The 25408-nt window shown below is 41.4% G+C and overlaps 2 protein-coding genes across 3 annotated transcripts; both read left to right on the top strand.

Annotated features, from left to right (window-relative positions):
• Positions 1–493: 493 nt before the first annotated feature.
• LOC117256835 (ras association domain-containing protein 1-like) lies at positions 494–18187 on the top strand. 2 transcript variants are annotated; one of them, XM_033626542.2, is made up of 7 exons: positions 494–823; positions 4239–4594; positions 5451–5575; positions 15479–15583; positions 15674–15959; positions 16068–16183; positions 17016–18187. In XM_033626542.2, exons 2-7 carry the CDS (start codon positions 4273–4275, stop codon positions 17160–17162), a joined length of 1101 nt encoding a protein of 366 aa, XP_033482433.1. In that variant the 5' UTR covers positions 494–823; positions 4239–4272; the 3' UTR covers positions 17163–18187. The 2 variants fall into 2 exon arrangements, with proteins under 2 accessions (XP_033482433.1, XP_033482434.1); XM_033626543.2 differs by lacking the exons at positions 494–823; positions 4239–4594; positions 5451–5575 and adding an exon at positions 12790–13300.
• Positions 18188–18330: 143 nt separating this feature from the next.
• Positions 18331–21858, top strand: tusc2a (tumor suppressor 2, mitochondrial calcium regulator a). The gene is made up of 4 exons (XM_033626547.2): positions 18331–18482; positions 19229–19466; positions 20841–20961; positions 21125–21858. The coding sequence occupies exons 2-4, from the start codon at positions 19318–19320 to the stop codon at positions 21188–21190; spliced, it is 336 nt and encodes a 111-aa protein (XP_033482438.1). The 5' UTR covers positions 18331–18482; positions 19229–19317; the 3' UTR covers positions 21191–21858.
• The last annotated feature ends 3550 nt before the right edge of the window (positions 21859–25408 follow it).

The raw sequence follows: 25408 nt of genomic DNA, 5'->3' as shown, positions 1-25408 counted from the left end.
TTGTATCTCGTCTGGCCTGGTAACACCTTGAGGTCCCCCCAGGAGGAGCTGCAAAGCGTTGTTGGAGAGACGGACGTCTGGGGTGCTTTGCAGATGAAAATGGATGGATGGATAGACAATGAAGACATAGTCTATTCTCTTCTATTCGAACCTCTTTTAATACTCACCTAGTTCAAGTACCTGGGGATTTGTGGTTCCTCTTCTTGGTTGTTACTCCTGTCAGTCATGTTCAGACTTTGCCCTCCATGAATGTTGGACTGTTGACTTTCTTTCAGTGAATACATAACGGTGTTGGCTGTTGGTTTAAGCATTATAAATACTACCCGTGTGTGTGTGTGTGTGTGTGTGTGTGTGTGTGTGTGTGTGGGTGGTTAGAGATAGGGTTTGACACAGTGGTTGGAGGGGTGTGGAGGGGGGACTTTGCACGCCCACTCAGCTGTGCTCCGGTGCTCCGGACTCAGAAGCACCCCCTATGTGAAAACATTCCGGATGTCGGCTCAGCTCAGTCTCATCTTACTCTCTCTTTTTCATAATGAGCAGCTTCCTCCTCTCACAGCGCAGTCTGACACAATCTAAAGATGTCTTGAGGAGTGCTCACACACCGTTGTTTCTCTGATATTACCGAGCAAACAGGGCCTCCGTCGTTAGTTAGATGTGAGCCGCCGGTGATGATAGATTATTTCCAGAGATGTAGCAGCGGCCTCACACCTCCGTTACTTGGAAACCGTCAGAAGTTTGCTGCGGAAAGTTTTTTTCTCTCCGGATGGAAGAAGAAGTTTTGAGACAAAGCGGGTGCCACGGGGCTGTTCCCCCTCCTGTTTTGGTAAGTTAGACTTAAGATACTCAAGATTTTATTTCACTTTGACGTGCCAGTGATTAATGTTATTTACAAAACTTGTTTTTCAGACCTAAACGTGACTTTTCATCTTCCGAGCCGTCGTAAACGCACCTTTAATTGTTGTATTTACAGAGAAATCATAGTTACTCATGTACTGAAAAACCTCAGCCTACAGCACATTTCTTGGTGACATAAACATGTAACAGTTATGTCTTCTTTCATACTCTACTTACACTGGGTTGGCAGACTATCAAATATTACATAATTACTCACATGGAGCATGTTATGTATGACCAATGTGTCATATACACTACATAGTTACTACACCATCATATATAAACTTATAGTGTGTTATAAAATGTCTGAAATCTGCTATATATGACACTGACACAAACAAAACAAACCTTATTGCACTTGCTAGAAGTACATTTACTCTTTCACTATACTTTAATAGCCTACAGCTTATTGAGTGTTTCCATTTTATGCTAATATAGGCTACATGCACTCAACTGCATTTATTTCAATTCAATTCAATTCAATTCAATTTTATTTATAAAGCCCAATATCACAAATCACAATTTGCCTCACAGGGCTTTACAGCATACGACATCCCTCTGTCCTTAAGACCCTCACAGCGGATAAGGAAAAACTCCCCAAAAAAAAACCCCTTTAACGGGGAAAAAAAAAACGGTAGAAACCTCAGGAAGAGCAACTGAGGAGGGATCCCTCTTCCAGGACGGACAGACGTGCAATAGATGTCGTACAGAACAGATCAGCATAATAAATTAACAGTAATCCATATGACACAATGAGACAGAGAGAGAGAGAGAGAGAGAGAGATGCAGGTAATGACAGTAGCTTACAACAACATTAATGAAAGTAATAATATTATAGTTATAGTTCTGGCTACTGTGGTACAATATGTTGAAAGTATGTATTAATATCTGACAGTATACTTGTGTGACAATAGTCATATGTGTATAATAACAGTAGAAGTATGACTAATGACTAATGATGGCAGCAGCAGCAGGAGGCATCTGGCAGGACCACGGCAGCAGCACAACCACACACGTCACGCTGTCCAGGCACCACTGCGGTATGAGTTAATCTGAGAGACAGTGGAGCACAAAGGCTCCGGAGAAGAAGCCGAGTTAGTGACATCCAGAATGGCCGAGTTAGCAAGATGCAGTAATAGGATGAGAGAGAGAGAGAGAGAGAGAGAGAGGGAGAGAGAGAGAGAGAGAGAGAGAGGGAGAGAGAGGGAGCCCGGTGTATTATAGGGGGTCCTCCGGCAGACTAGGCCTAAGTCAGCCTAACTAGGGGCTGGTACAGGGCAAGCCTGAGCCAGCCCTAACTATAAGCTTTATCAAAGAGGAAAGTCTTAAGTCTAGTCTTAAATGTGGAGACGGTGTCTGCCTCCCGGACCGTAACAGGAAGATGATTCCACAGGAGAGGAGCCTGATAGCTGAAGGCTCTGGCTCCTGATCTGCTTTTGGAGACTTTAGGGACCACGAGTAACCCTGCGTTCTCAGAGCGCAGTGTTCTGGTGGGATAATATGGCACTATGAGCTCTCTAAGATATGACGGAGCTTGACCATTTAGAGCTTTATAAGTTAACAGTAGGATTTTAAATTCAATTCTGGATTTTACAGGGAGCCAGTGCAGAGAAGCTAAAACAGGAGAAATATGATCTCGTTTCTTAGTTCCTGTTAGTACACGTGCTGCTGCATTCTGAATTAGCTGGAGAGTTTTTAAGGACTTACTAGAGCTACCTGATAATAGAGAGTTACAGTAATCCAGCCTTGAGGTAACAAAAGCGTGGAACAATTTTTCTGCATCTTTTCGGGTCAGGATAGGCCTAATTTTCGCAATATTACGCAGATGAAAAAATGCAGTCCGTGAGGTTTGCTTTAAATGAGAATTAAAAGACAAATCTTGATCAAATATTACTCCGAGGTTTCTTACGGTAGTGCTAGAGGCCAGAGCAATGCCATCTAGAGAAACTATGTCATCAGATAAAGAGTCTCTGAGTTGTTTGGGGCCAAGAACAATAACTTCAGTTTTGTCTGAATTTAACATCAGGAAATTGGTGCTCATCCAATTTTTTATGTCTTTAAGGCAGTTATGGAGTTTAGTTAATTGATTACTTTCTTCTGGCTTCATCGATAAATACAACTGTGTATCATCCGCATAACAATGGAAATTTATAGAGTGATTTCTAATGATGTTACCTAAAGGAAGCATATATAGAGTAAATAGGATTGGTCCGAGCACAGAACCTTGCGGAACTCCAAAACAAACTTTGGTACGTAAGGATGATTCATTACGAACGTCAACAAATTGAAAACGATCAGATAAATAAGATTTAAACCAGCTTAGTGCTGAACCTTTTAGGCCAATTAAGTGATCCAGTCTCTGCAGTAGAATTTGATGGTCAATTGTGTCAAACGCCGCACTAAGATCTAATAAAACAAGAACAGAGACGAGTCCTTTGTCTGAAGCAATCAGAAGGTCATTTGTAATTTTAACTAGTGCTGTCTCAGTGCTATGATGCACTCTAAATCCTGACTGAAATTCCTCAAATAAATTATTATTATATAATATATTATTATTTGACAGCTGTAGTTTCTTGACAGAATAATATTTTAAATAAAAAACATGTAAAACAGCATGTACATGACAATGCCATTAAGTTAAAACTACCTCTAACTTGAATGGCCATCACATTAAAACATAAAGCATCAGTAAAGCATCAGTAATAATGATTCAATAATGTAATATGTACAATTAGAGCGAGCAATTTTTACCTAAAATAATGTATTTTTAAATTGTGGTATTGCTTCATCAAGGCAACTTAAATACAGGGATACTTCTTCTACAGCTGTATATAATTTTTAAAAAAATATATATATAGGCCTACTTTTTATTTATGAACATTTTTTACGTTTAAGAACGACAGAAAAGAAAAAGGACGTCGAGGGATGTTTACAAAGGCATGACAGATTTTCCTAATTTAAAGTAAGGGTTCATATATGGTACATAGATAATCATGGACTCATTGGCTAAATAAACACACCATTTTCTCCACCGATTTCCTCCCCATTCTTCCTGAAGTCGAATTGAGTATATGTCATATGTTCCACAAGGTGTAAGTGTTTAACAGTATTAATATACTGTATATAATTTTTAGGTGTTTTTTGCGTGTTAAATTTAATAGCACATTTGAATTTTTTGTTTGCTGATAGAGCAGGCCAACATTCAGAAACCACAGAGTCAAATGGAAACCCTTTCAAACCATCACATAAACATCAGGTTGAACACTGCAGGTTTCTGTCACTGACTCACACAGTGAAATGTTAAAACAGGAACCACATATACTGTATGTTTTTCTTCCTGCCAGTAATAATGGAGGAAGCCGTGCTCTGAGCGACACGATGTCTTGGGGAGAGTTCATCGAGCTCCGTGACCTGAGGACGGACAGAGAGCAGATAGAGCTGACACATGGGACACAAACGCCCTGCTTCCCTCCACGCCTGGAGAGAACCAACGCCCTGAGGATCAGCCCGGGGAAGGTCCCAGACCTGCTGAGCAGGGTGGGCATCATCAGACTCCTGAGCAGCACCCAGGACCCCCAGCCTCTGGAGGAGAAGGGGGAGGGACACAACTTCCAGCCATGTAGCCACGCTCAGCCCACGTGGTGCGACCTATGTGGAGACTTCATCTGGGGACTGTACAAGCAGAGCCTGCGGTGTGTCAGTGAGTTGGCTTATGTGGGCTGTTTGCGTGCCTGAGTGTGTGCATGTGTGGCTGCCTTGGTGCATATGCATGATCAGAAATGAGACAAGACGGAGAGTAGAGGGAAATTTGGTTGTGAGAAAGATGCAGCCTCCAGTGTGGGTGCAGTCCAAAATAACCCTGTACTCAGCCTGGTGACACATAGAAATTATAACCTTGTCTGCTTGCTCTGCCATGCCATTAATGTGCTCCACGTCGTCGCTCGATGTTATCTAGCATGCAGTTGTTTAAGTGGTTTGGTGGTCTGATCATTATCTGATTGGGGTAGGCTAGAGACATTTATGCTCTAATTGCTCAAGACTCATCTTAGAGGTGCTTTCAACTTGAACTTCCTTCTCATCAAATGAAACCCCCTGAAATGTGGCTGCGGTTTGTTTAAAGCAGTGGTGTGAAGAAAAAAGGCTCCTTAACAGTAATCTGAATATGAAACTGCAGTCAAATCACAATTAAGCATCAACACAAACACTGATGACAATTATCAAGATATTGATCAAAGAAACAAATAGTCAGGCATTTATACAGAAACTGAATTCTGCATTCATGTGACAGGATCTTTATTTTTCAGCTCAACAGGTGCAGTATTGCCATATGTGCACTTGAAGACAAGTAGCATTTATTTATGTATTTATATACATGCGACACAAATGGGAGAGCTTAGTAAATGCAAAGGAAAGCCCACCTAGAGTAACTGACGTGACCATTAACAGCCAGAGGACATCACTGTCTTATAACTGCACTCTACAATAACACCACATGCATGTTCTCTGTTAATGATTTTGTCACATGCGTTTATGTGTGTGACTTCCTTCCCTTACAGATTGTAGATTCACGTGCCACTACCGCTGCCGTGCTCTGATCCAGTTGGACTGCAGCTGGGACCGAGGCTCTGCGGCCGACCAAACATGTGTTGTGGAGCACACCATAGAAACGGACACAAATGTGGTAAGGACCTCAGTGTCTTCTATCAGAAGTGGTAATAGTCACGGTTTATTTGCTTTTGAAGGCATCTTTAGCATCAAGAAGTTGCAACCACATTGTGCCACCGTGATTACCATTAAAAAAAAAAAAAACAGTGAGGAAACTGGATGCTTCCTCAAGCCTCTAATTTGATTGTCACATTGTGTGTTACCTGTAAATTCTGCTGGACTGTGTTAGGGAACAAAATCAGTTGTATAATGGCCAAAAATGGGAACCTCCATACATACATGACAGTAAAAACACACCCTTAATCCAGTTCCACTTACTGCAAACTGGGGAAGTTTGCTATTATTGAGAAACACAGAACATTGCAGGTAACACCTTTTGCAAGATCTGCTTCAGGTTGTTTAATTACTACAGTGAAACAAAGTTGAATAAAGAAATCAGATGACATTTTTAGTATGATGTACAATAAGATATGTTAATTTCAGTTTGTTAAAAGGCTTATGTATTGTACACGGCACAAATATAGACATGTACCATTCTTGTAGGCCGTAGAGAGCTGCAGGGATGACGTTTTTGGCCGGCAAACCTGGAAGTTACATCACACTGGTTCCCTCAACAAAAAGCGAGTGGTATTTTCCATTGGATTTTGGATTATTGCAGAAAACAAGCTCTGTGGCAAACAAAAGTTTTTGATATTAACACATTTTGTCAAGCAAATAACACCACTTTTACGATTTTTGAAGCATAACTGAAATCACCATAAGCAAAAAGCTAACGTTAGGCTGTAAACAAACTACACCACGGCTGCGTGACTTAAGTCTCAGCACTACTAAGCTTCCAACTTCTTCCACAAAAGCCGTTCACCATAGCATGACATGATCTAACCAGTGGTCAGTGCTCTTCCAGTTGCCAGTTTCACATCCTTTTCATTAGAACAGTTTGCAAAGGCACAAGTGTAAACACAACAAGGCCGTGTGCCATGTCCGTTCTTTTTAAAGACACTTAAAGCATCAAAATTATGAGCAGGGTATTTACTGATGTATGTGATGTTGTAGAACAAAATGTGAAAGTCTCTTAAGCTTGTGTTACCCACAGACCTTTCAGGTATCTAACCAAAACCACTCAAAAAATCCACTGACTTCAAGAAGAGGGAACCAGGGGTGCAAAAACACCAACTTGTTTCCAGGTTTTGGGACACACGTCTGCAGCACTCTATAGATTTATTTTTATGTTTTAGCCCTGTCTTTGTTAGTTTTAGAGAGACAGATGGAGACAAGGGTCTTAATGCTTTCTCAGCACATCAAGTCCTGGCTGCTGAACATCTTAAATCTCACTGTAAGAAGATGCCTGTGTGATTTTCTGCACCACAGTGTTAGTCATACAAAGGGGAGTCAAGGCTACGAGCCTGTAGTTGTTCAAGGCAGCAGGGTTTGGTCTCTTAGTAACGGGTTTTATTCCCTCTCTATCAAACACCTGTTGCTTATCAAAGGACGACTGGAATGTGAAAACTTCAGCAGGCTGTTCAGCAGAGTATGAACAGTATGTGAACATGGTTAGATACTGTTTGCTGTTGGGGGCTAAGATTGTGTGCACAGGCGTTTTGCACAACAGACTATTTGACTTAACATAGCAGGGAAAGCACAGGTGGAACTAATATACTGGCTGATGATGACTCTGTTAGAGTGGACCAGTAAGAGCTGCCAGTGAGTCAGCATGCAAAGCACCAGAGCTGTAATAAATGTTATTAACAACATCTGCCATGACCTAAAATATCTGCAATGAACATAACCCAAAGACAAAACAGACAACATAACAAAACAAAACAAAATATGCAAGACAAGTCCATTACCTTATTAGTTTTTACTGTAGCACTAACATGTGTCACCTTTGGTTTAGTTAGAGTTCAATGTTAGAAAGTAGAGCAGCTGGAGGGTGTTTGGGTGGAGCAGCTCACATGTGTGAACTCATTTCTTCACACTAGGAGGCTCAGAGTATTTCCTGCCAATACTCATACTGAAAGCCAAAAAGATATGACCAACTCCTCAGCATGTGTGAAAAACACTGAGTTTGTATTTTACAAACGTCTTCACCAGTTGTATGTGACCTTGTTTTTCATATGTTCATTAGTGTAATTACTTGACTTAATCTAAAGGGGTGCACTGCGGGTGGCATGGCTCAGATTAAAAAGGGAAAAACAGAATTGTTTATCTGTATCTAAATCATAAAGCTACTAAAAAAAGCCTTTCATCTCAGTTTTAAATGCTGCTCATTTTCATCAGCATTCCTGATTATAGTCTTCTGTAGCCAGACATGCCCTTCACAGTTTCACAGGGTGTCATTCATATTGCAAGTTTTTTTTTCCAACCAACTGTTCATAACTCCAAAATATTTTACTAATGATGATAAAAAATACAGAGATAAGCAGAAAATCATAAAAAAAAACCCTGTCACATTTAAGAAGTGGGTGACAGATATTTTGTTTGGAAAGTGACTCACATGAATTATTAAAAGAGCTGTATGCGACATTCAGAGGATATCTACGGTTCTTTCAGCTTAAGGCAGGGGCGAAAATCCCATTTCATAGTTGGGGGGGACAATAAACAGTAAAATTTTAGAGAATAATTCCAGGGGGGGGACAAGGAAAAAAAGTTGTAGCCTGTCGTTTATACAGCATCTTTTACCGCAATTTGACGCTTTAATCTTCTCTCTATCTCTCCAACAGGCAGAGTGAATATCTATAGTTATGAGAAATGGCTTAACAACTAAACATTTCCTGCAATTAAACTGGTAAAATGGTTTATAAACAGTGTGCTGTCAGATCTGCCGCTGCGCACCTCACAACCGTGCATAATAGTCGTGCATAATGACCGCTCCTCATCCGTTAGACTGCGCGTCTTTCATGTTTGTCTCACTGACAGGTGGAGAGCCTACAGACAGGTACCCATTAGCTACGAGCCACTCCGCCACTGACTGCTCTTGTCCTGTCCTCTCCCTCTTCTTTCTCCCCTGTCCTCTCTGACTATCACTAAACTCTGAGCTTAATCATTAGCTTTTAGCTTAGCAGCACTCGTAATTGAGTAGGCTTTTGAACAATGCAGGAGAAATGTTGCAGACAGTTTATATTATCAGCCTGGGCCTGGAGCTTGTTTTAACAGTAAATGGGATGTGTTGTAACTTGTGTAAGTTAAACTGTGTTTGTGTGAGTGTACATCTTACCCTGCGATGCGCGATGTGGACAGTGGTTCCAGCCGCACGCTGCTGCTGCTGCTGCCAAGCAGCCCCGCCTGTTGGAAAGAGTGTGGGATATACCACTACTAGGAATGGGAGGGGGGGGGGGCTAAATCTTTTAAGATTTAAATAGCACATTATTGCGCGATTATAATGACCACCGCTTACATTGTGCTTTCAATAAATACTACTGCACTGTTCAAAAATTATTAATTGTGTCTCAAATGATTCTAGGGGGGTACAGCTTTACTGAAGGGGGAGTCATGTCCCCCCTGCCCCCCCCCCCCGGGATTTCCGCCCCTGGCTTAAGGTGAGTTGTAATTTAGACTTTAGAGACTTTTTTTGTTCAACTCAGAATAAAATTTAAGATCACTTTTACAATATCAAATTTAAAGGAAAGGATGTTTTTATTTCGTGTTGGAGACGAGGGTCAAACAGAACTGGGAAATAACTGGCGCTTGTTGACGGGCTTTCCTGGCAAGTTGTGTTTCTCAAACTTTGAAACTTTCTGCATAAAATACACCGAGCCTTGAATGCATCACCTAGTACAGGTTTCAGCCTTGCCACAAAACCTTGGCTAAATAGTCTATTTTTGTTGAATTTGTACTTCCCCCATGCGGTCCAAGGTGCAGTTACAGCTAGCAAGGAGACAGTGGGTCCTCTGCTCTGAGCATTGCAGCCAAAAACAAAATATGAGCACTGTTGATTCTGCTATCCTGATCTGTGTAACATTAATTCGAGAGGCATTCTGCAAATTATTTATTAAAGTAAACAGATGTTACCAAGTATTTTAAGATTTTACAATGCAAAGGATGTATGGAGAGGATGTAAGGAAAAGGATGTAAGTATGTACGGAAAGGATGTATGTAGGATATATGTGTGTGTGTGTGTGTATATATATATATATATATATATGTGTGTGTGTGTCACAATACATGACATCAACTTGGCACCTCCCGACCAGAATTTTCACTGACTTTTTGAGTTGTTACTCTGTTTCCCAGTCTGTAATTCTTTTTTTTATTATTATTATTATCTGGACACCATGTGCAGGGAAGGACCCTACTGAACTACATTATGAGAACTTAAGGATCCAATATTTTAAGAGCTACTAGCTCTTATAGTTAAAGGATAACTTCGGTATTTTTCAACCTGGGCCCTATTTCCCCATGTGTATGTGTGCGTATGATTCATAGGTACAACTCGTTCTAAAATTGGTTCAGTATTGAGGGAGGCGGATGCAGCCGCAAGGTAGATATGGGGGCAAATGTGTCCCGTATAAGTTTGCACATTAAAAGTGCTTTTTTTTCACCACTGACCGGTTCAGATTGCCAGTGCTATCTCTGTAAATAGCATACTAAACGTTTCCCTTACCTCTGGGCTGTGTGTGACGTCATCTCGCAAGAGCTTTGCTCCACTGAGTCTGTAGCTCTCTCTACTCGTGGGGCAGCCGTTTTCTTAAGGAAGAGGTGTTTCGGGATTGGATGTCTTCTCTTCTTCGGCTGGCAGTAGTCATCTTGGGAGAAGTGAGCACTGCAGACCTGATGGTCTGCAAGGCGCAGTGTCTGGACAGGAGTGTTAGCATCCATTTGTAGCACAACTAGCCACAACTTCAGCATCTTGCCGTCCAACAAAGGCAGCCTATGAAAGCTGTACGGGGTGTTGCGCAACATCCTGTTCTTGCAATTTGGATAAGCACAAACACGAACCATTGTTTTCAATCGATGCAGTAAAACTCTCAGCTGTACTCCAGGACAACCAGCGTCACTCGGAGCGGCGCTCTGCATGGCTCCTCTGTTTTCTTCCGGCAACAAGCAAAGCTCTCCTGAGATGACGTCACACAGCCCAGAGCAAGTGAAGGGTAAGGGAAACGTTTAATATGCTATTTACAGAGATAACACTGGCGATCTGAACCAGTCAGTGGCGAAAAAATGCGCAAACTTATACGGGACGCATTTGCCCCCGTTACTGTTTTAGCTCGTTTCGCAGCTCCCGGCTGCATCCTCCTCCCTCAATACTGAACCAATTTTAAAACAAGTTGCACACATACACATGGGGAAATAGGGCCCAGGTTGAAAAATATCTAAGTTATCCTTTAAACTACAACAAAAACTATAACAAAACCATAGTATAGTTTTATATTCCCATAAAACTAAGTTTGGATATCTCTGTCTCTGCTGCTTTGATTATATGTTGTTATTTTCCTCTTGACTCAGATATGGAAGTGTAATAACTGCAGGAGTTCCCCTAATTTTCTGTCCATCTCATCTAATTGGCTAAATGTTGTGTGGCATGTAGGAGGGCCTCGGTATCTCCCTCTTTCCCCTGCAGATGGCAGGATTTTCACCACTCTCAAGCTTTTCAAACTACATAAGGAAACATGTAACTTCATTTGGCAGTCTAAGTTATAAATAAAATAAGAAGGTTTACATTTTTTTAAATGATCTTCATTTTGAACTGTTAAGATTAGGTGTGAGAAGAAAGACAATGAACAATACACATACAAATGAAGCACTGGAAGAACAAAACTAAAAGCAGTACCAAACAGAAAAGGAAAACAAAGGCAAAACAAATGTAACATAAATGAAAGTTAAACTAAAGACATGAGAGGCTTCTTTTTTTGAGGCTAGCTTTTTTGTTTTGTGAGGAAGAAATCATTGACAAGTCCATTTCCTTTTTTGATACCAAAAAATGAGGTTTCTTGTTTGCAAATTTACAGCTATGAATGTGAGATTTAGTACAATTAAATCAGTAAGGAAAAAACATTAATATGGTGACAACTTCAGCTTCACAAATGACAGAAGTTCTGAACACTGTCACTGTCAGTCTTTCTTGACGTGTAATAGTTGAACAACAGACTCAAAACCACCGTGAGAAAATACAACTGTGGTCATGAAGTGGGAGAGCCAACTCACTAATGCTGCAAACTATAAATTAAATGACAATAATTAGCATAAACCATCATATTCTAAACAGACACACCATAGACAGTGACAAAAAATGACATTGCATTATGGAGCAGAAAACAGTGAGTGAGTTAGTCGTCCCCCCCCCCGGGACCAACCACCACACAGAGGGGACCGGGACTTTTCCATTGCTGCTCCAAGTCTCTGGAGCTCAGTCCCTAAAGACATCACAGACTCCTCCTCACTCTCCACCTTCAAGACAACCCTCAAAACACACCTTTTCAAAACTGCCTACAACCTCTAAAATCAGTGTACTTCGCCCTTATTTCATCTTCTTTTTTTATTTTTTTATGTTTTGATTGCTGTTGTTCTCTGTAATGTGTCTTTAAGTATCCTGAAAGGCAATATATAATCCAATGTGTTATTACTATTATAAATATTAAACTACAAACTACTCAGTCCAGCATGCTGGGAAATGTAGGCCTTTGTTGCAATAATTAAAGCACCCAAATACAAGAGTTATATAGTTGCCTAAATAGTAAAATTTGAGATACTATTGTTGGCTATAAATTTAGAAATATATTTCCACAATGCATATGTAAAATTGCAGGATCAAATGAGAGCACGTTTCAGGATATAACTCACAACAAGAGCAATTTACATCAGTGTAAAATCTGTGGATCAATTTAAATGGCACTTCTTTGATTTTATTTGTTAGAAGAAACTTTTGTGGTAAGGACCAAACTTTAGTCCAGTCAGTGTCACTAATAAAATTATTCCAGTAAAATGTTGAACATAATGAGACTCACATGTTGCCTCTGGCTGTGAGTGCCGTGACCCTACTGACCTGTCATCACATGACATATTCAGCGGGGAAGGAGCAGAGGCAGCATCCGTGGGAGAGGGAGGGGCGGCGGCAGCAGCAGCAAAGGGACACGGGGGGGGGTGGGGGGTGGATGGAGAGTCTCTGGTATTTCCCCTGGCTGTCCAATCGCGACCGGCTGCGTTAGTTTTGTGTATTTTCCAAACTCAACCCAACGGCCCCTGGGTGGGGCCTCGGCTCGGCTCGGCGGGGGAAGGAAGCGAGACAACAAGGGTGGGGGCTTGAACACATCCTGTTTCACACAGAGTTAGTACAGTGGAAACGTGGCCGGTAGGCTGAGAAGTTAGAGGAAGAAAAGTCAGTAGTATTTTGTCGGTTAGACTGTTGTTATCAAGGCAGCACAGACATATTTGGTCCTCTGCGAGGTTAGTTAACCGTTGAAGTTAGCCGTTAATTCCCATTATTTCGAACGTTTGAACCAGACTTCTGTTTAGCCGAGGTAACTAAGCTAGCGTTAGCTAAAAGTGACTTATTTTAACACTTTTAGTGTCATAAGTTCCGGTTGTTAACGGTAGTGTTAAACGTGTTACACCGGTGGTCAGCATGACAAACGAGGCAAGCAGCTCGGACAAGACTCCCTCCTTCGAGATGACCTGGGGCAGCTCCACCAGCAGCGGCTACTGCAGCGAGGAGGAGTCCGACTCCGAGTTCGAGCAGTACTTCACCGCCCGGACATCTTTCTTCCCCAAAACCCGGAAAGCTAACGTTAATGCTAACGTAAAGAAGGTGAGAGGCAGATAAAAAAAATAAATGAATAAATGTGCATAAAAAGTCATTTGGTCACTGTAAAAGGGGAAGTGAGGCCAGAAAGATGGGTGATGGGTGGCTCAACATTGCTGCTCTCGCGTTACTTCATACTTATGCTTTTTTCCTGACTGTTTTTGCCAAATTGAGTACTGAATCGATACTTGTAGGGGGGTCAAAGGTCATGGTGTGTTTTGTGGAGCACTCCAGCAGAGAGGATGCTTTCCAAGGAAACGTGCAGGCTTTAGGGTGGAGTTCTGGTTCCCCCAGTTTTGAGTAAACACACTTGACTTGTAGAAACCAATAATAAAATGCATGTCACCACTGGGAAAAGGCAGATACTGGTTTTGCCACTGAAACACATCAGTACATGTTTTATTTTTTTATTGCAACAAGCACAGACCCACAGCTGAGCTCATGCTGAGAACAGCCCAAATGTCATGTTTTTGTGACGCACACCCGCCTCTCAAGTTTCCAACTTTACACCCACCATTCATTGACTGTTCAGGGTTTTCATACTCATTTCTCAATCACAGATGATTCACGCATTGTTGTGAATGTGGTCATTTTCTGTTCCCTTTGTCATCCACACCCACTCAGGTATCAGCTTTAAGTATTGTGAAACAGATGCTGTTTACTGTAAAACACAGTGACATTTACAATTTTTAGTCTCTATGCAGAAGTCATTTTTGATTTATGTTGCTGGCACAGTGAGCCCTGTGTTTTTGATGTGACACTCCTTTTGTGGGCATGTAGAGACACAGTTGTTGTATTTGTGTTTCCTCCTACTGTTGCCATATGGGAAAGCCTTACTTGGCCCTCATATTGATTTATTGACATGTTAACAGCAGCATATTAACTCCGCAGTCTTTCAGTCTGACTGAGGATTTCTGCTATTGATCTTGTTTTGCCTGACATCGATTTATAAGCCAGCCAGCCCCTTTTAATGCTTGCAATTTTGCGTGGTTTGTTTTGCACTGGACAATCTGGGGTCATGAAAATAGATGGAGGTAGGGTAGAGGATACCTTTTCATGTTTTTCATTTTTGAATGTGTGCAGAAAAGCTTGTCTGTAATAATGGAGACATTTGCACAAGTTTCATGTCATTAATGTGGAATACTGATGTTTAGATTTTGCTCCTCAGGAAAGCCCCTGCTTCCACCTTAGTGAATTACAGTACAGTATGAAAAATAAATTAGAGCTGCCTCCTCTGTGTGGTTTTCTTTCTATACAGGAAATACCAATTGGTCAGTACACACAGGAAAAGCCGTAATTGAACTAACGGTCATGCAGATGGTAACGTCCAAATGTCCATGACTGAAACATGACTGGGATCGTGCGGTTGATGAGGCAGCTGACCTCACAGGATGTGTCTGTAATACAAGGGAGGGCATTGTCTCTCCCGCTTGTGAGAGCTGAAGAGGGGAGGCTATTTTTACATGAATACCAAGTTGAGGAATGCAGCGCTGAACCGTTGGTCGCAGTCATTGCAAACAGCTGCAAGTTGCACAAACCCCTCCTTCCTCTACCCCTCCTGGAGCGAGGAGTCAGAGCAGTCAAACAGGATTGGGCAGCGCTGACATCATCGTTTTTGCCTTTGCTACGTTGTCAGGAAGTTGGGAGTCTGATGCAACTGGTGCTTACTGTGAAAGAGAAAAGGGGGCCTAACACAAGGTCATTTAACATCACTTTTACTATGTGTGTTTGTAATCCACTTCTTAACAATATTAAGCATTTTTTGTGAAGAAGAACTTGTTTAAATCAAATTTGGGTCACACCACTGTTGCTTTTTTATGAGAGCTCCACGCCCTCTTCCAACTTAGTGTCAACATGTATTGCTCAGCCCAGGCGTCATGCAATAAAAACACACACTCTCAGCTCCTCAAAAACTTTATTTGAGACATACAACAGAAGCGTGATTTTTTTTTTTTTTTTTTTTTTTTTTTTGATTCATAAGGTTTCTCCTTCGGTAGAAAAAAAATAAGTTACCCATGACAGCTGTTATTATAATAGAGCATGACATTTTCATTAAAATAACACCCTGTGGCCGTCTTGTGCTGCTGAATTCTGTGTGTTGTGCGGGGGTTTCTGCCGTCTCTGATGTGGTTTGGAGGTGAGCACTGACATCTGCTGGTTTAACACTGTAACTGTCCCCTCCAGGATGAACAAATTGAATGGGGAAAGCAGGAGCTGACAACTGCAGATATTCAGCAGAAGGTGAAGGAGTACAACGCTCAAATCAACAGCAATCTGTTCATGAACGTGGTGAGTAGTGATGACGCTCTACAAATCCATGGATTTTAATGTAAAGGCATTTTTTTCCTTCAGGGTAACTTTTGTTACTTTTCCCAACAGAACAAGGATGGTTCCTATACTGGCTTCATCAAGGTGCAGTTCAAGTTGGCGCGTCCTGTGTCAGTTCCACCTCCAAAGAAAGGAGGTCACGATGCTGCAGGGAGGAGGGCTAGCGGAGTGAAGCGCCGCACCTCTTTCTACCTGCCAAAGGATGCGTCCAAGCACCTGCACATAAGCTCTCGCACTTCTGCTCGTGAGGTCATCGAGGCTTTGTTGAAAAAGTTTACCGTGGTGGACAATCCTGGAAAGTTTGCTCTGTTTGAGCGCAGCGAGCGTCATGACCAAGGTATTACTCCTGTTTTTTTATGCTCACATGCTCAACTCCTGCAGTGTTATTCACTTATTTTACCAAATGCTGTACACTAAATTGAGTCTTTTTGTTTGCCTCTTTCAGTTTATGTTCGCAAGGTGTCTGACAATGAGCGCCCCCTCCGTCTGCGTCTGTGTGCTGGGCCCAATGAGAAAGTCCTCAGCTTTGTTCTGAAGGAGAATGAAACTGGAGAAGTCAATGTGAGTGCAGCATGAACATAAGAATGAAGCCAGAGATATACTTACTTTTAACTACGTGTGCCCATGATGGCTGCCTCGTGTTTCCTATGTCCATTTGAGCTTTGGTTGTGCACATGCTCAGTAATTAACACTCCATGTCTGCAAGTACGGCAGGGGCAACGTGTTGATCTGACAGGGTCAGGGGTCACTAGGCACATCAGCTACGACAACAGTGGCAGAAAGTTGTGAAGACAAAGTAATAGACCAAGTCTACAATAACCTGCTTCACTATAATGTGTCATTGCCACAAGGCTTTTGCAGTGTCTATGGTTTCATAATTTCATACCTCGCTGAAATTTCAGTGGCGTATATGGTATATGACAGTATTTGTGTGTAGCGCTAACTACAACCCCACCAGTAGACACTGACCTCTGGTGGTGCATGATGTGCACTACATACAATACATCCTCAGTACAGCCTCTCCTTAGGAGTTTGCTAGAAAGATGAGCATCAGTATTTTTTGCAGTAGCAAAAATCATACCATTTGGATTTCTAAATACTCTGGTATACCGTGATACTGCCCAAGCCAAATTGTTGCTGAACAATGACAATCTTCAATGGCGCTGCTGTCACTCTTTCCGCTATAATGTCAGAATCAGCAGTATCCATGAGTGTGTGTCATATTGACATCACGCAAATACAGAGGTTCTTTACAGTCCGAGACATGTGGTGTATGTAAGCAGCCAGTTGTCTACTCTAAACGATGGTTAGAAAACAAGTTAATCCCTGGTGTAATGGATCCAAACCATAGATTAATTGCACATATCCTAATGTGATTTTTCTCTCCTTCCAGTGGCATGCCTTCTCAATGCCTGAGCTGAAGAACTTCCTGCGCATTCTGCAGCGTGAAGAGGAGGAGCACGTCAAGCAGATAGTGCAGCGGTACGCTCTGGCCCGCACCAAGATGCGCGAGGCCCTGGCCGGCTCGACCCCCGGTTGAGACGACTCTGCACTCGGGGTTGAATATGCACCACTTGGCTGGACAATCACCTGAAGATGACAGTCATCGCTGCATCCAAAGATCCCAGATAATGCAACTCAAAACGCCTCTTGTGTGAACGAGAGAGTGAGACAGGGCGCAAGACAATGAGAGAGAGAGAGCCGGCGCGAATGTGCGTGTGAAGTGATGCGAGAGATGCGAAGTGCCTTACACCTGGAGAGTCTGATGTGCCTGAGAGAATGAGTTGAGAGAAGTGACGACTGGCAGATGAGACAGTGGTCGTATCCAGTAATGTCTTTTGCCAAGGGGTGCCTTTTGATTATCCTGTTTACCTCAGCTGTGTCACTTTAACTTTAAAGAAAATGTCAAAGTTTTTAGGTATGAAAGAATAGTCGATTTTGCATTTGTAGATGCAGTGCTTAAGTAAAGCCCCATGTTGCAATTGAGCTGATAATCACACCTCTGGAAGTTACATTCCTTTTTATTTTTCCAATCCAATCCAATCCAATTCCAATTACTGCCAGGTTCAGATAAACGTTAACAACCCACCATGAAAACCATACTTAGTAACCACCCTGTTGACATTTTCATTTATTCCTTTAGAAAGTTAAATACACATCTGTTGCTGAAAGGTATTTGGATTTTCATTTGACCCAGGCTCAAAAATCTGCCACGTCCTCTCGACACCCCTGATGGGTGCAACTCTGTTTTTTTATTTTACCGTCAAATTGTGAGTTTGACTGATGTATGGACATTTGTATGCAACTTTATGAATGTCAGAGAGAGCAGTGTCACTCTGGTTGACTGGAATCATGAATGAATATTGGTATACATGTGTTTCACTGGAAGCTGTTTGTCATTCCTTCTTTCTTTGTTTTTTTTCTGTCCTTTAGAAAATGTCTAATGTTTCTCAGTTTCACTATCATTGTATCCGTCTATGCACATATTTACATGTTGAAGCAATAACTCAAACTGTCGTGACAAATGTGCACTGCGTTCAGTAAAGAATTTCCCAGTTCAAATAAGTTTTTGTATTTTTTCAGATATACATAAATGCAAAATTACATATGGGGGCTTAATGTATAAATATTAGCCCTAATTAACATGGCTTTTCTTACATACATGCCCCTGAAACAATATTTTAACCCTTTACTTAAGATAAACATCATCTATCTTTACATGCTTTAACTGTGGAGGTGCCGCCTGTCTGTCCGATCAGCTGATCGCCTCAGCACACGGACCAAAACAGCTAACGCTAGCTTAACGTAGCCGGTGGTTAAAGTTATGAAAGGACATGGCGATTTAACACCGTATGACAAGGTAGGATGTTGCCCAGAAACACGTTTGAGAGGACCGTGTCTTAACTGTGTATGGCAGAGATAACACCGCGTTTGTTTAGCAGACATCGCTGCCTTGTTTATTTAGCTAGTCATCGTTTAGCCGTTGTTGCTAACCTGCGTCAGTGGCAGAAGCTAACAGGCTAACTCACCTAAATATGCAGGTATCGTTAGCTACAGTTAGCCAGCTATTATTAGCCACATTAGCCTGCTACCAAGAGTGCTTTTGTGACACAGACTATGCGCCAGATGTAAAACTACGGTTGTGTTTGCGCGTTTAAACGGTAATGTAATAAACATTATTAATCAATACTTCCGTTCAGGGTTCGGTAGTTGTCTGGCCCAGTGTGTTAGCTTCGTGTAAGCTAGCATAACGTTTGAATAAAACGTTAGCGTTGACACTGTCAGGTTCAGAGAGCTGACATGTTTATCGTCATTTAATGAAGCTTGCCAACAGTTACTGTGTCAGCACCTGTGATGTAAATGCGACTCTGAATCAAATACAAGGTAAAATTATCATTCATCACATTTACATTGGCGTCAACTGTGCATTAGTGCTAGTGTAGTACAGCCATTCATCAACAAAGTAGTTAACAGTCACCTACTAAACTAATGGTGCTCTACAGAAGGGAGCAGAGTTAGTCACACACCCAGCTGAACACCACCAGGCAGAGAAAGTCAAATCTGATTGGCACTGTGTTTTTTTCTGTGTGCACTTCTACTTCCCAGATCCTGGCCTTGGTAAGGAATTGAGAGCATCTGGCCACCAACCAGATTGAAAGCTTTAAGTGGAGAATAACTATGTCTTATCTCTGAGAATGGGAGGAAGTGGATCCAAAGCCAAAGGTGTCTGGCCTTTCTCAGGCAGTGGAGCTGGAGGGGATACAGGCAGTGATGGGAATGAGCAGTCTCTGGCCCGTCTCAAAGGTTCCAGAAATGCCACACCGTTTGTTTTTACCAGGAGGAGGTAAATAATACATGACTGCAAAATGGTAAAGGTTAAGGTCACCCAAATCACAACACATTTTCGTATGTGTTCCTTGTGGAGGAGATAAAAATATCTGGGAATTATAATGTAGGCGAACGGCTATATTATAAAGGCATTTTACGCTTCTAGTATATAGCTGAAAGTAGAAATATGAAAAACGAGGGGAGAGCGAGATGGGCAATGACACACAGTAAAGGTCTCAGGGTGGATGGAACTGGGTTAGCTGCAATTTCATGGTCAATGGCCTTACCACTAGCTCACCAGGACGCCCTAAATGAAAATGGCCCCAATAAAAAACTGTCTGCTTTGAGGTATGTGGGTTATACAGGGGTTCAGAGGTAGATCAGCTACATTTAATAACTTGATTTATCATTGACTCTCTTCATAAAAAGTAGTTATGTTTAAACTGCATAGTAAAAAGTTAAGAGTCACTGGTGTGAGGTGATGGTGGCAATCTCTACACATTAGAGGGGCAGTTCACCCTAAAATCAAAAATACACATACTTCCTCTTATCTGTAGCTCTGTTTTTCAATCTAGATTGTTTTTATGTGAGTTGCCAATTGCTGGAGATACCAACCGTAGAAATGTCTGCTTTCTCTTGAATATAGTACAATCAGACGACACTCAGCATGTGGTGCTCAAAGGGCCAAAGAAAATACATTTGAGAGACTCAACAACAGTGTCTCTTTCCCGAATTCATGACTTCGGTAATGAGATAATCCGCAGACCTTGTTGTGAGTAGTTTCACGCAGGAACTATTTACTTTATACACCCGCCAACTGTGTCACAGTGCAGAAGGAAGCATTCCTAGCATCGTCGAGCTCACAACGTTACAGCTCAGCCAAGGACAACACTATAAATGCTCACATTTCATGCTGTCACAAGCTGGAGCCTCTTGTCCATGAATAGATGCACATTTCCCTCTGCACAGTGCTAAGTTGTTGGGTTTAATTTGATAGATGATTGATTGATTGATTTGCTCACAACAAAGTCTGTGGATTGTCTTGAGTAACTGGGTCATGATTCCTGGAAAGAGACATAGCTGTATTTTTGGTGCTTTGAGCACCACAAGCAGAGTGGCAGCCAGGCAGACATCTCTACGGCTGATATCTCCAACACTCAGCAGCTCACACCAAAACAATCTAGACTGATAAATAGCACCACAGGTGAGAGGAAAAACATATATTTCTAAATGTCCCTTTAAATTTAGCTAGATACTGCACTGGGGGAAAGTGAGAAAATATATGAGTGTTTGTGTGTTTTGACTAAACTAACCATGTAATATTCTCTTAACTCTGATGTGGTGCAAGTTTCCTCTTCTGACGTCTGATGTTTACTTTCTGTATCTGCAGTTCTTTGTACTATGACGAGGACGGTGACCTTGCACATGAATTCTATGAAGAGACGGTGGTGACAAAAAATGGCAGAAAAAAGTCCAAGTTGAAGAGGATCCAGAAAAATCTGATTCCACAGGTGAGCTAGGGCCAAATTTTGCCAATGCTAATCACATTGAAGGATGTTTGAACGATTTGTAAATTTGAATATATATATATATATATATATATATATATATATATATATATATATGTATATATGTATGTATATGTATATATATGTATATATATTTATTTTTCAGGGTATTGTGAAGCTCGACCACCCCTGTATACATGTAGATTTTCCCGTCGTCCTCTGTGAGGTGTGAAAAGTTGCACAGGACTGATCTACTATGAAGTACAGCCACAGGTACTCTTCCCGGAGCAAAGTCTTGTCCCAGTGTCCATGCATTACAGTCAAGACTGGAGCTGTGGTCTGGAGAGAAAAAGGAAAATTAAAGCTGTCATATTACACTGATTCATTGAATGAAATGTTATACATTTGACTTCAACTATGGTCAAAGGATGCACTGTTCACACAAATCCATATTTTGATATTCACAAAAGTAGTGTTGGTACAGGTTGTGTGTCCACTACCCAGCTGATATGTAAGCAGTCGTAGAGAATACATCGAATGAAGCTGTATTTCTCTTGTGAGTTTTTTTGCAGGGAAAAACATCCTTGATGTGAAAAGGCTTTAACAGTTTATGCCTTCTATGAGACGTAGAGTGAAACTGTATGTGTCTTTGTGTGTGTACATGTGTGCACTTAGGTTTGTCTGAGTGAGTGTCTGTGAGGGGGGACTGAAGATGTAGTGACAGGGTAGAATAATGAAGGATTGTGAAATTTATTGTATATATGGTCATGTTCTGTATTGTCATGTCTGAGTCTGTCTCAGTTATCGGAGCTCAGACCTGCACTAGTGAACATAATGTACTGTAAATACTATCAGATTTCTTAGTTGGAAATACTTGAATAAATGGTTTACTGAGCTGAATATCCTGAGTCAAGAGATTTTCTATGTTTTACTATGTTGGTTATGGCCTCCTGTTACCACTGAGTTAACGTTTGTCTTCTTGGTCCCATACACATGTTACTTTGGATGTAAACTGATGAAAAGGTTCACATTTAAAGGAATATTTTCAGCCCAGTCAGCAGAAGAAAATGTTGGCATTGTACATTTTCGCAAACCACAAATTTGTTGCTGTTGTACATTTCATATGTATCATATCAGCGTGTCTACATTGACTACCTATATGGGCTGACTTTGTCATTGACAGGGGAAGGGATGGTGGATGGCATGTCACCTACGCAAGACACCTGCTGGTTGTGTCTTAGTGACCCCCTGCGGTTTTATAAGCAGCTTTTTAAGAAGGTCACTTGGGTGTTTTTAGTGACCTGTCACTGTTTTTCGAACGGCTTTTTAGTCCCCAAATATGGGTGTTTTTAGCAACCCATCACTATTTTTCAGCAGCTTTTTAGTTACTAAATGGAGGTGTTTTTATCAACCTGTCATTTTTTTTGTTGACAGAGTAGTTCTACACAACGTTAAACGTGGCACATAACACACGATCAAGTTGTTCAATGCTGAGCGAATACCCGCACGCACGGGCTCACCTGTTTTATTGATTAGAGACAGCATACCTGTGGGCAGTTCCCTAATCAGGGTCACGTGACATGAAACGCCAAAATGAACAAAAAATCACAACATATCTTAAACAAACAAAATGAAATGAGAGCACATCAACACCCCCACTTGCTCACATTTTACAGAAATCATGTCAACACAAACTTCACAGGTTTTTTTTTTTTTTTTTCAATGCTCACACAATAATCATAAGTTCAGAGTTCATTAGTTGTTCATAGTTCATGGTTCATTCACCAAACATAAAGGTCTCAAAGTTCATTAACTTCAGCTTACTAGCTGGTTTCGTTAGGATGTCTGCAACCATTTCATTAGTTGGACAGTACTCCATTGTCACATCATCAGTCTGTAAAGTCGATCTCACAAAGTGGTATTTAATGTCCACATGCTTACATCTTTGCCTATGTACAGGGTTTTTGGCTAGAGCTATAGCGCCCTGGTTGTCCTCGTAGACTAAACACCTGTATACCTGTTCATCAAAATACTTCAGAAGCTGTTTTAAGTACAGGCATTCCTGCATGGTCGCAGCTAAAGCCATGTACTCAGCCTCACAAGTAGAGAGTGCCACTGTAGGTTGTCTTTTAGTTTTCCATGAAACAAATGGCCCATTTTTGTTCAGGCTGATACAGTAACCTGTCGTGCTTTTTCGATCAATATCAGCGGCCCAGTTGGCATCACTATAAGCATGGATTATGTTTTCACCTTTGTGCTTTTTGAAACAAAGTTCTTTGTTTTGAGTACCTTTTAAGTATCTCAACACATGCTTTACCGTTGTCCATTGATCAGTAGTCGGTCTAGTGAAGTACTGAGATAGTTTACTCACTATAAAACTCAGGTCTGGCCTTGTACAGGTTGCTAGGTATATTAAGCTCCCAACTGCCTCTCTGTATTTCTTCACATCATCCATTAATTCAGCATCATCGCTGTAGTCAAGTTTCTGTTCACAAGGGGTAGCTCTGGCCTTACAGTTTGACATGTCAAATCTCTTCAGTAACTTCTGTACATATTTGCATTGTGACATCTTAACACAATCTGCAGACTGTTCAAAGTCAATACCCAGGAAATGTGTTAGTTTACCTAGGTCTTTAATTCTGAACTTGGATTTCAACATTTCTTTAACACGTTGTAAGACATCGTCATCATTGGCAGCAATAATCAAATCATCGACCCATATGATCATGTGCACTTTTTCTTGTTCAGTAATTTTGCTATAAACACAATGGTCAGCCGGGTTCTGTACGAACTGCATCTCACACAAATAATCATGCAACATCTTATTCCAGTTGCGTCCTGACTGTTTTAGACCGTACAGGGATTTTTCTAGTTTGCACACTAGTTTGTCACCTTCTTTTGATGCAACTTCGTAACCTTCAGGTTGTTCAATGTAGATTTCACACTCGATTGGTGCATGAAGATAAGCAGTTTTTACATCCATCTGGTGGACAACTAGATTCTCTTGTGCTGCTTTCTGTGCTAATACCCGGATACTGGTCATATTAGCTGTAGGGGAGAAAGTCTCATCGTAGTTTACACCTTTCTTTTGGCTAAACCCTTTGGCTACGTATCGGGCTTTGTATTTGTCTGATCCATCAGTGTTCTTTTTCATTGCATAAACCCATTTACCCCCCACTACATCTTTGCCCTTGGGAAGAGTGGTCAAGGTAAAAGTTACATTGTCTTGTAGTGACTGCATTTCTTCATCCATAGCATCAACCCATTGTTTCGCATTGACTGAGGTGATTGCTTCTGTGTATGTTTGAGGAACATTACACAGGAGTCTGTAACAGTAGTCAATATTGGTAATATCCTCCTCAAAACCACATGCATGATCACCATAATAGTCAGGCTTTCTTCTCTCCCTGTCAGGGAGTTTCTCAGCAGGTTTGTATTTTTCCTGTCTACCTAATTCATTTTCTGACTTCACTGTTTGAGCATTTTGCTCGTCTTTCACATCTGCCTCATTGTTTGTGAACACTTCCTGGCTCCCTATCACTTGTGGGTTAGCTAGTGGGATTGTCACAGATTTTCTCTCATTTTGAATGTCAAAATCATCTTCTGCATCCAGTACCTCCTCCTTCTTTTTAACTACAAACTCTACAAGTCTGTGTTTTTGTACTTTTCTGGTGCTGGGATAGTACCCCATGTAGGCAGGACTATTTTTATCATATCCAATGAAGATGCCCCTTTCGCATTTAGAGTCCAACTTTCCTTTTTGTTGTTTGTAAGCGTAACACACTTGTCCAAATTTCTGCATTCTGGCAATGTTTGGCTGCCTGCCCGTTAACATGTAGTAAGGTGTCTGTTTTGTGCGATTATTAAAGCACCTATTCCTCACCACAGCAGCTGTCTGGACAGCATAGGTCCACAGCATCTTTGGCAGCTCGCTCTCTATTAGCATACATCTGGCCATCTCAAACAGGGTTCTCCAATTGCGTTCTGCTGTACCATTTTGGTGTGGAGAATATGGGGCGGAAGTCTCATGCCTAATACCCATCCTGCACATTAATGCCTGGTACTCTTTGCATGTGTACTCTGTGCCATTGTCAGATCGCATACATTTTATTTTGCCATAGGGCGCCACATCAGCAATGAATTTTTCTGTAGCTTGTACAGTGTCACTTTTGTGTTTCAAAAAGTAAACGAAAACCGCACTAGAGTAATCATCTGTGAAAGAAAGCGCATATTTATGACCATCTTTAGACACTGGATCTATAGGACCAGCTAGGTCAGTGTGTACCATGTCCAGAGGTGCTTTAGCCCTCACATCTGGCCCTCTGTTCCTAGTTTGGACAAACTTCCCCTGAGTGCATACTTCACACTGTGAAACAGGTTTGTTACCTTCATTCTTAATTTCCATTCCATCTACAACATTTTTCAGTTTCATTATATCTGCATAATTGCA

The sequence above is a fragment of the Epinephelus lanceolatus genome, chromosome 1, assembly GCF_041903045.1.
Source record: "Epinephelus lanceolatus isolate andai-2023 chromosome 1, ASM4190304v1, whole genome shotgun sequence".
NCBI classification, from domain to species: domain Eukaryota; kingdom Metazoa; phylum Chordata; class Actinopteri; order Perciformes; family Serranidae; genus Epinephelus; species Epinephelus lanceolatus.
Note: the sequence above shows the minus strand (reverse complement) of the source record. Positions and strands in the feature narration are given on the sequence as shown.